General features: G+C 40.3%; 1 protein-coding gene across 5 annotated transcripts in view; it reads left to right on the top strand.

Moving 5' to 3' along the window:
• The window catches only part of SORCS1 (sortilin related VPS10 domain containing receptor 1), a 269,664-nt gene that overhangs the window by 195,927 nt on the left and 61,230 nt on the right, over nucleotides 1-12,507 (top strand). For all 5 annotated transcript variants that reach the window (XM_064663267.1, XM_064663265.1, XM_064663263.1 and 2 more), the window contains exons 7-9: nucleotides 3,475-3,593; nucleotides 6,412-6,501; nucleotides 11,192-11,371. In XM_064663267.1, the coding sequence (XP_064519337.1) occupies nucleotides 3,475-3,593; nucleotides 6,412-6,501; nucleotides 11,192-11,371 (389 nt within the window). The remainder of the gene's footprint in view (nucleotides 1-3,474; nucleotides 3,594-6,411; nucleotides 6,502-11,191; nucleotides 11,372-12,507) is intronic.

The following is a 12,507-nucleotide window of genomic DNA, read 5'->3' as shown; positions in this document are numbered from 1 at the left end:
GGAAAACTAATGAAATTAATTCCAGAGCTTAGCAACTGAATACATTAATTGACATTAATTAATGCTAAACTACAAACCTCTGCCAACGAAATTACATAAAATGTCCATGAGAATCAAATGAAAAAAAGCCATGAGTTAATGTGAGCACAGAAGATCTTCCCCTAGGAAAAAAAGAGGGAATCAGGCACTGCAATAAGCTTGCTTTTCCTTCTTTCTGTCTCCCACAACAGAGGGAGCTTTTCTGGTGCACATCTCAGGGTTTGGCTGTTTGTGAGATTAGCTTAAGCAATTTCAATGCTCTGCCCTTTAGTAGTTATTACTGGCATTTTAGAATTGAAGCCAGGGAGAATTGCACTGTAAAAGTTCACAGAATTGCCTTAGTAAATCTTCATCAATGGTACAATCACTGCTGCCCAGACTCCTGCGATCACAGCAAAAATAGGCATAGTCTCCATTCCTCCATTAAAACAGGATTGAAAGAACTTCAGTCACCTCTAATGGATGTCAACCTGGTCTGCTCTTTAAAATCTCTTGTGGAGGAGATTCCTTAATCTTCTTTGCTGGCTGGTCCCAGCAAGGTACATCCTGTTCTCTCCCTGTGCTCTCAGCATTGGTAAGCCCTTTGCATGGGAAGTAAGACAGCACTGCAGTCTCCTCTTAGTGTGTCCCAGACAGCCGGTGTGCCTGTGGAAGTAAAACAGTGGGGGGGGGGGGGGGGGGGGGGGGGAAAGGGAACAGTATGGGAAACAGAGGTCTGATCCTGTATATCTCTGCTGGGGGGTTTGATTCCATGTATGAAAAGTCACCAGTCTTGTCAACAGCTCAGGGGGCCGTAGGACCAGCCATTTTAACTAATGATGCTTTGTTTAAGCTCAGGAACTTTCTTGAGACAGAATGAGAGACCCTACCTGGAGTACTGTGTTCAGTTCTGGAGCCCTCAGCACAGGAAAGATGTGGACCTGTTGGAGTGAGTCCAGAGGAGTCTACAGATATGATTAGAGGGCTGAAAGACAGGCTGTAAAGACAGGCTAAATGAGCTGGGGTTGTTCAGCCAAGAGAAGGCTCCAGGGAGAACTTATAGTGACCTTTCAATACCTAAAGAAGGCCTATATGAAAGATGGGGGCAAACTTTTTAACAGGTCTCATATTGATAGGGCAAGGGATAGTGGGTTTGTACTAAAAGAAGGTAGATTTGGATTAGATACAAGGAAGAAGATTTTTACATTGAGAGTAGTGAAACATTGGCACAGTTTCCCCAGAGGGGTAGTAGATGCCCTATCCCTGCAAATATTCAAAGTCAGGCTGCACCTTGAATGGGACTCTGAGCAACCTGATCTAGCTGAAGATGTCCCTGTTCTTTGCAAGGGGTTGGACTATATGCCCTTCCAACTGAAACCACTGTGTGACTCTATGATTTTGGGGTGGGGGAGGTGGAGGAGGCAAGGGGCTGTCCTGCATGATACAAGGGATTGGATTAAAGAGGAGGAGTGGGAATTGATGGTGTTGCAGGGGAAGAAATGCATGTCCATTCTCTGTCTTATGACAAGGAGGGGACGTGCTGCACAACACAGTACTATTGGGTGGTGGGAGAGGTTGTGACCCTCTTGTCCCCCTCCTTCCTGAATGCAGAGGGACAGAGGGCTGAACTGCTCTGAAGGGGAACTTTCCTGAGCTCACCTGAATGAGCAGGCTGGGAATTATGTCGTTCCCTGCCCTCTTGTGGCTAATGTGGAAAAAATCATATCCCTCTGAAGGGAAATACATTTCTATCATGCTGCCCAGGCTGCATTCATTAATGTTTTGCAGTGAGCTGCAAAAGCATGAAATGTTATAATACTAAAATGCCAATAATACTTAGCACTTTATGTATTCCAAGAAATCTGTAAATGCTGGTGTAAAATCATCCCTCATCAGACTTTCCTGAAGGTGCATTACCCTGCATGTCTGTTTCAAGCAGAAGTCAACAGCCCTTAGAAGCAAGGAAAGAAATGTCAAATGATAGATTTTAATTAAAACCAAGATTAAATATGAGATGGTAAAATTCCAGCCATTTCTATTTTAGTGTAAAATGCTTTTTCTCTGATCAGAAGTTGGTAATTATATCAAACAAGGGTTTGTGCCTCTCCAAGGAAAGCTACTAGAAGTACTTCTAACATTTCTACCATGTAAGTACTACTGCTAAAATGCCAAAGTCGTTCCTCCTGTAGATCAGGTTTGTCATTAAACAAAGTGCAAATTCCTAATGGATCTGAGAGAGTCCAAATTAAATACTGAGAATCTGGTTCTGTATTCTAGGATAAATTACCGTCATGAAGAAATTCAAGTTGTTTTTCTTCAGGTGATAGATTATGAGATGAGCACCTTGCAGTGCTTCAGAATAGGAGATGAGGACATCCCATATAGTGACAGTGGATGAGATGGTTTGCATGGATGGCTGCATTTAGACCATTTACTTTGAAACTGCTGAGGCCTCTAGTTTCAAGAGAATGTGGAATGATTGCCCAGGTCTGCCAGAATGCATCTACCTACACTGTCAATGGAGAATTAGGTAAAACCCCCTGAACAGGAGGTAGTCTGAGTTACTTTCCAAGTTTGTCTGAATTACTCTACAGAGAATGTAAGTGCTGTAGGAAATATGAAGGTGCATCATGAAAGGGGTTCTCTGGTGACAGTATGGGGTATGAGTCCTCTGAAGGTGTCCATGTGCTTGTGTGTGCTCTGGACCTTGGCCGTGTTCTAAATAAACTTGGTACATGACTGTGGAGAAACTGTTGTACTCTACAGCAAATCCCACACAATGGGGATGACAAAGGTACACTTGGGAAAGGGAAACTGAGGCACAACACAATGGGTGTCTGTCCCAAATCAAAGACACAGCTCTTCAGACCCATAGTTACTTAGGGAGTCCCAGGACTTGGGCTGTTTTTTGCCTTAGTAAATAGTCCTTTACAGCTCTTGTTCTCTCACTCAGTTCCTGCTTTAAGTTTCAGCCTGGGTAAATCATCCAAGTAAATGCAGCATGGGAAGGTAGCAGTGCTGAATGATACACCCTTAACTAGGTTTCTGTCAGATCTGAGCCACAAATCATAGTATTGTGCCACCTTCAAATGCTGCCTGTTGTCTGTTTCCAGCATGGAACCACAACACTGGCTTGAAGTAATCAGATCATCTATGCTGGGCTCTCTCCTGGTAAAAATGTATAGCTCTGATGTCTAATCTAGGGCAGAAAGGAAAGAAATAATGGGAGGCTGAGGCAGTTAAAGAAGGAAGGCACTTAAAGGAAGAAAATAATCAAGGGTGGATTTGTGAAACATGTAAGGGAAAGAAGTTTTGTGTGCTGTTGAATGGATGATGTCAGTTCATGTCACATGAGTCTGGGAAGCAGAAATGCTGCCTCAGCAAATAGATTTATGACAGAAGGAAGAATCTGTGCTCAGGATCTCAAGTGAATTGTTTTTGTTCTTTTCCTTTCAGATGCCCAATACATCACCTGCAAGATGCAGAACTGCAGTGAAGCCACTCGCAGCAAACCCTTTCCAGGCTATATCGACCATAACTCCTTGATCGTCCAGGGTGATTATGTCTTTGTTCAGGTGCAGAACACCCTCTTCTCTTATTTATTCTATTAGTTTTATTATATTATTCTATATTATATCATTTTCTCTTGTATTCCTTTGCACGTGTGTGCATGTTGGATCCATAAAGGCACTGAGTGGATTGTAGCAGTTTGTTACAAAGATAATAGTGTTCCTTTTACCTCTAGTATCTTGTCGCTGTAGGGCCATAGAGTTCCTGCCTGGAGTATCCACCATATACACTGGAGTACTCTGTACCCTGCAATCTCATCAGCACTATGGAATTACTGCTTTAACTGCCCAGCTGGAAGTGGTGTGTCAGTCATCTGCTATTACAAGGGAGTAGACCAAAGCTTTTTGAGCATGAGAGGGGAATAGGAAAGGAGGGAGGGAGTCAGAGAAAGCCCCAAAGGAGTAATCAGGCTTTATTGTTATGCCTCAATGGTGATTATAGTGAAAAGGCTGAAGATGAGATGTACTCAGCCAAACTGTGTTCCAGGTGAGAACTGGTGAATAGATTTGAACCACTGTGGGTTTCATTAGGCTGCTGCCAGTGTCCATTTAATGTCAGATGAAGAAGACAAAAATAACAACAGGGTTTCAGGGAACATGGAGGTGAACTGGAAATCATTAGGACTGAACTGAGTTTCCAGACAATTTACATCCTAGCATTCTTGTGAGTGAAAGGAAGAGAAAGGACTGATATGTTACATTGGATGAATTGATTGCTAGTTGCCTTCAGTCAATGAACTCAGTCTTAAACACCAGTCTAAATCATCCACAAATAAATCTGAGACATGTTCCAGAATAGCTTTTGTACCTAATGTGTCTGAGGCAAAAATGAAATGTTTATGTGGCAAGGGAAATGGGCACGCATCACTGTTTAGCCATGCTCTCACATTTCAGAATGACTGTTTGTGGCTCAAGTGACACAGGAGCTGGAATATTTCTCTTCATATGTGAATTGTTTCATTACTTCATCACTGATGCCTTGGTTTTGTGCTTTTCAAGATTATTAGTCTTCTCTGTTCTGACATCATGTTATTAAACCATGTAGAGAAGCCCAACTCTTTGCTTTATCTGAAGTCAGTGCTGGGGAGATTGTTTACCTTTCTGGATAGCCCTTGTATTTTGATGAGTTCATCTTTCTCTTTCATAAACTGCTGCATAGTGTTCCTGATGCTGTCAAATTTTTGCCCTTCATGGTGTAATGAGGAGCATGTAAAGAGGCAGCTCTTACCATGTTCTCCTTAATGCCCCATGGGACTTTGCACAACTTCATGTGTTCATGTTTGTAACACAGTTTGTGAAGATATGATTTAATATTTGGATTTGAAAAGCTCCCATTTTAATTCTTAAACCTCGGATTCTGAAACAAATAAATATAACAGGCCAAAGAAATAGTACTTGCCAATCGTTAATAATTGACACTTAGATGTATGTAATAATAATATTGTAATCCCTGGAAAACACCTGTGCTTTGTTTGATGTAGTCAGGGAATTCACTGTTGGCTAGTAATTTAAAATGTGATTCTTCAAGTGGTTACATTTGTATCTGGCTGACAAGGACCTGTTAAATAATGCACCATGGCTGATGCTGGACCCTGTGTTATCCCAGGCACTGTTCTTCAAAGGAGGAATAGCCCTAAACCAGGCTGTATATACTTGGAAGAGTAGATGAACACCCTCTTCTAACCTTCCCTACCTTCCTTGATCTCCATCTAGCTTTTCTGAATGAAACCATTTGGAATGCGAATTAGTAGGCTTAAAAGCACTAGGATAAAGGAAAGGGAGTTTATTTTCCCACTAAACTCTGTTTTATTTACAAACTTACAGTCTCTCACAAAAGAATACTTCTGGCATTCCTTCCCCTAACTTTTGCCCAGTTCTCTTAAAAAATGTTGAAGAGTTTTAGAATGAGAAATAGTGCTTATTTTACTCTAATTTGGTATGAACCTAGCCTCTGTGTATCTTGCATTTTAAACTACTACAGTGCATTTTAAAACACCTACTATTAAAGAAAAGTCTTGATAAGCTCAAGCATCAAGCAATTAAAGCAAAGTTCTGCAGGGAGAATCCTTTGGAATATTTGTTCTTCAGTATCTTTTGTCCAAGGATTTCCACGTACTTTACAAACATTGATTATACTTCAGCAGCACTGGAAACCAGATAAAATGGTCAGCTTTTTTTTTCTTTCATTTTCCCTCCTTTAATAGGTGGTAGAAAATGATACCTCACATTGCTCTAACCCAACATTTTTGAGGTCTTGCCATCATTTTTTATGCACTTAAATAAATGGCCCGATTCACAGAAATGCCAAATCCACAGAGCTTCTCCTGACCCTTCATATCCCTGAATGCTTAGCTGATCTCATAACAGATAACCTATGTTGGCTTGTACATGGCCACACAGGAACCAAAGCTGGAAGCAGAAATACAAATCAAGCCTCATGTCTGCCAATCTGCTGATCCAACCAACAGCCTACATGGCAGCTCTGCAGATAGCAAAGAAAAGACAGTTTTGTGGTAAGGCAGAGGAAAGCTCTGGTATCAGCATGTGACTTCATGGCCCAAGTGAAGTTAGGACTTCAGTTTCCCCAGGTTTTCACATGAAATTCTGACCTTTATTTCTCCTTGCTGAAAGTGGGATTCCTCTTGTTTTATTTTTCAGCTGCTATCAACTGGATCAATGTTTATCCATCACCTGTAACAGCACTGCAGTTTTAAGCCATTGCTACCACACTGTGGTATTTCTCTTAACAGCTTTTGTTTGATATTCTCCATGATAATAAAAAAATAATAAGAAAAACCTGATATCTTTCCTGCTTCTCTCATAGTTGACATCAGGAGGAAGACCACATTATTACGTTTCTTACAGGAGGAACACATTTGCACAGATGAAGCTGCCAAAATACTCCTTGCCCAAGGTAGGTTACTGTTGCTGGAATGCCCATATGAGTCTACAGATACTTTGCACAGAAAATCTTGAATCCAACACAAGTAACTGCAAGATGGCATGCAATGAGTGCAAACACCATTCTTCTTTCACAGAACATTTGCAAGCAAGAAAGGACTAAAACTAAAAGTCAGCACTTTGGCTAGTCAGGGACATAGGCATGAATGTAGACAGATATCACAGCCTATGTCAACTACCATTTCTTTATAGTTAATTAAGCTTTGGAGGAGATTCTCTCTTTTTCTTTTTTTTTTTTTCTGGTCTTAAAATTCCCCTTTCCTGTCCCTGTTTTGTGTGGGTTTCTTTTTGTGCTTGCCTCATTAGCAGATTTTAATGGGAACCAAGCAAAGAGATGTCTCTGTGTGTCTGCTCTGTATCTTCCCTAATTAAGAACAATGTTGAATTAGCATTGGAGCTTGAAAGGGTATTTCTGCCTTCTGGAGCTGAGTTTTTTAAAACAGCTATAAAAAAATGTTAGCTCTGTTTTCTAGAAACCACCATTTTGCAGCTAAGGTCCTAATGGCTTCTTAACAAAAACAGGATTTTTTTTCCTTCTCATTCTTAATATAGTCTGTCTTAAATTTCATTTAAGCTCAAAGGTAGCAAATGATCTTGTGGGTTCTGTGTGAGGTCTAACATCTGAAGACAAATGTGCTCCCAGAAATTAAGTGAAGATTGTCAAAAGAAAAAAAAGAAAGTGCAAGGTCAATCTATTCCTAGGAGTTGAAGTTGCACCACATTTTGTAGGTGGAAATATTCAAAGGGATAACTTGGCTAATATCACAACTGACTGTCTTTGATTCCTCAACCCAAACGACCTGTTTATAGTAGATTGACTGGGTGACCTTTGTATAAACAGACTGCAGCTCAAACCCAGGCCTTCAGTACCATACCTTACCTACTTACCAATACCTTACTGACCTTACCAATGCCATAACTTACCTACTCTGCTGTTGTAGCCTTTGCTTCTGTTTACATCACCTGAAAAACCAGCTTACAGGACATTGAGGATCATACCAGAAGCCATGAGATTTTCTTAGCTCTGACACAGGAGACCTGTGGTCTACCTCAAAATTTTCAGTCACATTTAAAGACTGGTTGGTTTGAAACTTCCTGTCCAAGCAGGAGGAAATTACTCTTTTGAATTCAGATCGAATTTAAACAGGTGTTATTCGATGGAACCTTTAGCAAGGGAGTTGCATTTTAGAATGGTTATCGTAAAATCCAAATAAAAATTGTCATTTACAATGATTCAAATCATCTGTAGAGAGACTGTTTGCTTTAAAATTGTTGTTTCGTTTAACCCATACTTACTTTTCTGTCCACCTTCTTAGAGAGACCTCTGGAGAGCTGGGGAAAATGTACTACAATTAAATTACAATATGTTCTCAGATAAAAGGAATTGGAGCAATATATTCATGTTATTTGACCTAAAGAAAGATGCTTTATCACAATCTTGCAATATCTTCAAAGACTAAAGTGCTACGTTTGACTTGGAAAGAGCTACAGTAGAGCTGTCTAGGAGGCTGCTGTCAAAGCAAGATAGTCACTTTTATGAAAAATGTGCAGAATTATATTATTCAAGGAATTTAAACAAACAGCTTCTTTTATGTCCAAATTCTCTTTCATCTCCTTCAACTAAGAAGGAGGGGCCAAATACGGTAAAGAGTACTAAGTGAGTTCTGGAACTGAAGACGGAAATATCAAGCTTTTTGTCTCATCCTGTCACTCTTCCCAAACTGGAGGCGTGTGACGGCAGGCAGCTTTGGCAGGTGATGCTGCTTCTCAGGCAGGATGGCCTACAGCAAATCAAAACTAAAATATTATTCTTGTTGACATTAACTGCCTGGTAGCTAGTTTAATTAAAAGCTTAAATGAACTTGAAACACTGTTCCTTACAAGCAGATGCCTGAATATGTGGCTACAGGTTTTGTTAATCCTCTAAATAGTCTTTATTGAGACCTGTTAATTGTTGCAGTGACATTGATATGTGGATTATTACTGCCTGTTCTGCACCACAGTGCCAGAATATGGGTTCTGTCACAGACTGTCATGTCACTTATGATAATCACCTTAAGTGTACATGCAGGTTACATTTACTCCAGTTTAGACCAATGCACTGGGCAGACATCTGAGAATAGTGAAGCATGCCAAGCAATTTCTCTTTTAAAAAGACCTGTCTTAACTGGTATTGAGTTGAATAGTGATGGGATGGGTGCATGTGGTACCTCTGTTTTAAATTCATCACCTTCTTTCAACCTCAGGATGCACATCCTGACAGAAGAAGCAATAACCACAAAAGAACCCCAACCCCAAACCTTAAATACAAACCTTAAAAGAGCTGACAATCCCAGTAATTGACAGAATAAAACTGGCATTACACATCCTTACTGTTTAACTTGCCAGGAAGAAAAGTTCCCTGACCAAGCACAAAAAGGGCAATTGAAGCATGTTCCATAATTCAGAAAGCCTTGGCCTTTAGTCATTAGAGTAGACACCTGATCAAGCCAATGTACAGCATCATTCTGTTACTTTTGTCTTTGGAAAGGCAAAAAAGACAGATAGTAGAAGTGTATATTAATTTACTTCTAGTATATGCTGTAAGAGAGAGAAACAAGCTCAGGCCTTTAGTAGACAGAAGCCTGGAGAGCCCCTGAAGATGATGACAACTGTTTGACAAAGGTGCCTTGCTTCACATTCCTGTCCTCTTCTGCCTCTGTAGGGAGCTTGTTCCATATCAAGATGAAGGCTGTTGTTTTGTATTATTTTGGCCCCAAAAAAATCAACCCCCACCCTGGAAAAAAAAAAAACTGATATGCTGATTGATTTTAATTTTGCCAGTGTGGAAATGAAAAATTCCTGATGTTGGTCAAAGACCTGTTTGATGCCCATATACTGATCCTTTGCTATCAAAGCTTTGCATCATTGCCACACCTATTGGACAAGGACTTATTAAGAGGAAAAATAAGAGGAAAATTTATCCCCAAAGGCACAGAGTTGGAACACTATCTTTTTTGATTTTCTACACTATGTATATAATACTAATTCAGTCTCAGTCTCTGCTTCCCCAGACTTAAATTCCTTCAGCCTTAGTGGAATCTTCCTTAGACATCCATCTTACAGCATGATCTGATCAAATTCAAGAAGCATCTAGTGAATAAATTAACTTGTTTGCTTCTTAAACATTCATGAAATTGCCTTTAATTTTCTCTGGTGTTGATCAAAGTATCTTTCTACCCCTCTCCGCTAGTTATTACAAAACTATTAATTGAAATGGTAAGTTAATGACACAGTACATTCACCAGACAAAACAAATTTTACTTACAATATGTCTGTGTTTAAATAGAGGGGCCTGCCCATGTGTGCACATATGCAGAAGTTAAAACTTGAGATTAGAGCTGTGCTAGGCAATATTGCCTGAAGCACATTGGGAATACCTACTGATGTAGATCTCCCAGCAGATTCACCATGGTGACAGTCTGAAATAAGGAGCCTCAAACAAACAGCTGTGGCTGTAACTTCTACCAGCACAGCTGGAGCTACAAGAAGATGTCTATTCACAGCCAAAATTAGTAGAAGGCAGTGGGACTTATATTACCTTTACTATTGCCTCAGGAATCAAGCCAATCTGTTCCTTCACAAAACAAGCCCATCTTCTGGGATACAATTTTCCCCAGTGCAAAGAAGCAAGTAAATCAAGTGCATATTCATCCACTCTGTATTCAGACCTGGATCTGGATGAACAAACAACTGTTATGAATATTAAGTCCATGGTGAATCTGCTTTCAAATACATAGGTCAAATTTCTTCATTGTGTTATTTTTTTATCTTTACATTACAAGGCTTCATCTGGAAGTATTTATTCTCCCTAGAAATCCACAAGACAGTGAATTATCAAAGAATATTATTAACAGAAGGAAGAAGTAGCATCAGCTTCCAAAGAGTATATTTTCTGATAAGGTTCCCAGTTTTGCATATAGAAAGTCCTGGCTGAGATTCATGGAAGCAGAATAACTTTGGGATATCTGCCCAAAACAGACAGAACAGCTGAATCTTCTGGGAATCACCTGGTACTAAGAAATCTTCATTTCTTTTCCTACCTCAATAGATTTTTATGGCACCAAAGAACTCAGGGTGCCTGTGCTGGGCAGATAGAGCCTTGGAATTTCATTATAACAAACAAGCATACTTGGCTTCTGAATGCTGGGGGACAAGCAGATGTTTCAGATGCTGCTTCTTTTTTTTTTTTTTTATTTAAACATTTTTAATATCTCTGATTCCGCAATCACAAGTGGAATCACTCAGGTACCAAAAGAAAAAAAAAACCCACAGCTAATTAACAACCCTTCCTACCCCTCAGACAAAGTATTTTCATTAAAATGAAGGTGTTGATAAGGTGGGCGAAAGTGCTGCTTCCAATGTTCAATTAACACCTCATCAGTTAATTACTGCTTTGAAAATTGGCAGAAGAGAGCTGGTGTAAAATATTCCTAGATGGAATGTCCAGTTTACAGCAGTATTGTCTACTGATTAAACTCCAGCCTATTCTGATTAAACTACAGCCTAAATTTAGCCCTTGCTCCTCCACAATTACTTTGATGCCCTTGGAAATGACAGTGCAGAGCTCCCTCTAGTAACATCCCTCTCTTTTCTTTCCCCAGGACATGCATGTTATCAGCACAGATGAGAATCAGGTGTTTGCAGCTGTACAAGAGTGGAACCAGAACGACACGTACAATCTGTACATCTCCGACACCCGAGGGATCTACTTCACCCTGGCCTTGGAAAATGTCAAGAGTAGTCAAGGGCTGGAGGGGAATGTGATGATTGACCTCTATGAGGTATGTCATAACTCCAAACATCTCATTTCTATCTCAGAAACTCATATGATGCCAGTACCATTTCCTCTTTGCACATCAGTCTTGTAATATGCATGCGAACAGCAAAACCAGTAAGTGACTAAACACTTAGTTTTACCCTCCTTTTACTTAAGGGCCTCTGTGCAATCAGCTGAGTTTTAAGTCCAGGTTTTACACACAAGTTGAATTTTGACCCAGCCTAATATTATGAAGGGATTCACTCCTGTGTTCACCAGAGGGTTCTCAGGTGAGGAAAAGCTCATAGCTCTTTCATGCACAGCAAAATGTATTGGAATAGTTCATTCAGTTGCTAAGAGGAACTCTGTTTCTCAGCCAAAACCCATGGCCCCACAGTATCGGCTTGGACTCACATTGGCTCTCTGACTCTGAAAGCTCCCAACAGTCTGAATAGTATCATTCTCTAAATTTTTTTTGCATTTCTAGCAGTCCAACCACTTGTTTTCGAAGTTAAGCAGAGACAGCAGTTTTCAGCTCTCTTTGTCACCTTTCTCAGCTTGGACTATTCTGGGAACTTAAGTGATTATAGATATGCCCCCTTGGGCTATCCTATGAGCATGAAAGCTCTCCTCCCTCTTTTTAGTGCCCTCTTTATCCCTGAGACATTTTCTGAACAAATGTGTTCTGCTTAAGCTCACCTGTAAAAAGGCCAATTTATGTTGTCTTCTGTGACAACTGATCCTAAGAATAGGGCTTTTAATGTGCCCTTAATGTGTACATCTCTTGCCCTGCTGCCTCTTTTGCCTCTGGAGACAGCACACAGCTAATGAGAAATTCAGTCCTCATCTGCTGTTTTGAGGGTCAGTTTCTCTTTTCAGGTCTCTTCCAGGGTATTTTCTGACCATTTAGAATAAAAGTCATTAACTAGATATGAGTACCTTCGAAAAGGAAGATGCTTCCCATATTTCCCCATCACTGCCTGAATATTGGCTCTGCTATATAGTTTTCCTTCAGCTGCCCTTTACTTGGAAACCACCTTGAATTGTCCAGAGATCCCAAGTGTTGTACATCAATGCAGATGAACTGTAGGAGGATGGGCACTGCCATTTCAGTCATTTGGACATTTTTTACTAATAATCTCTCTGCAGCACTGGCAGCCT

Source organism: Pseudopipra pipra, chromosome 8, assembly GCF_036250125.1.
Source record: "Pseudopipra pipra isolate bDixPip1 chromosome 8, bDixPip1.hap1, whole genome shotgun sequence".
In the NCBI taxonomy this organism is placed as follows: domain Eukaryota; kingdom Metazoa; phylum Chordata; class Aves; order Passeriformes; family Pipridae; genus Pseudopipra; species Pseudopipra pipra.
Note: the sequence above shows the minus strand (reverse complement) of the source record. Positions and strands in the feature narration are given on the sequence as shown.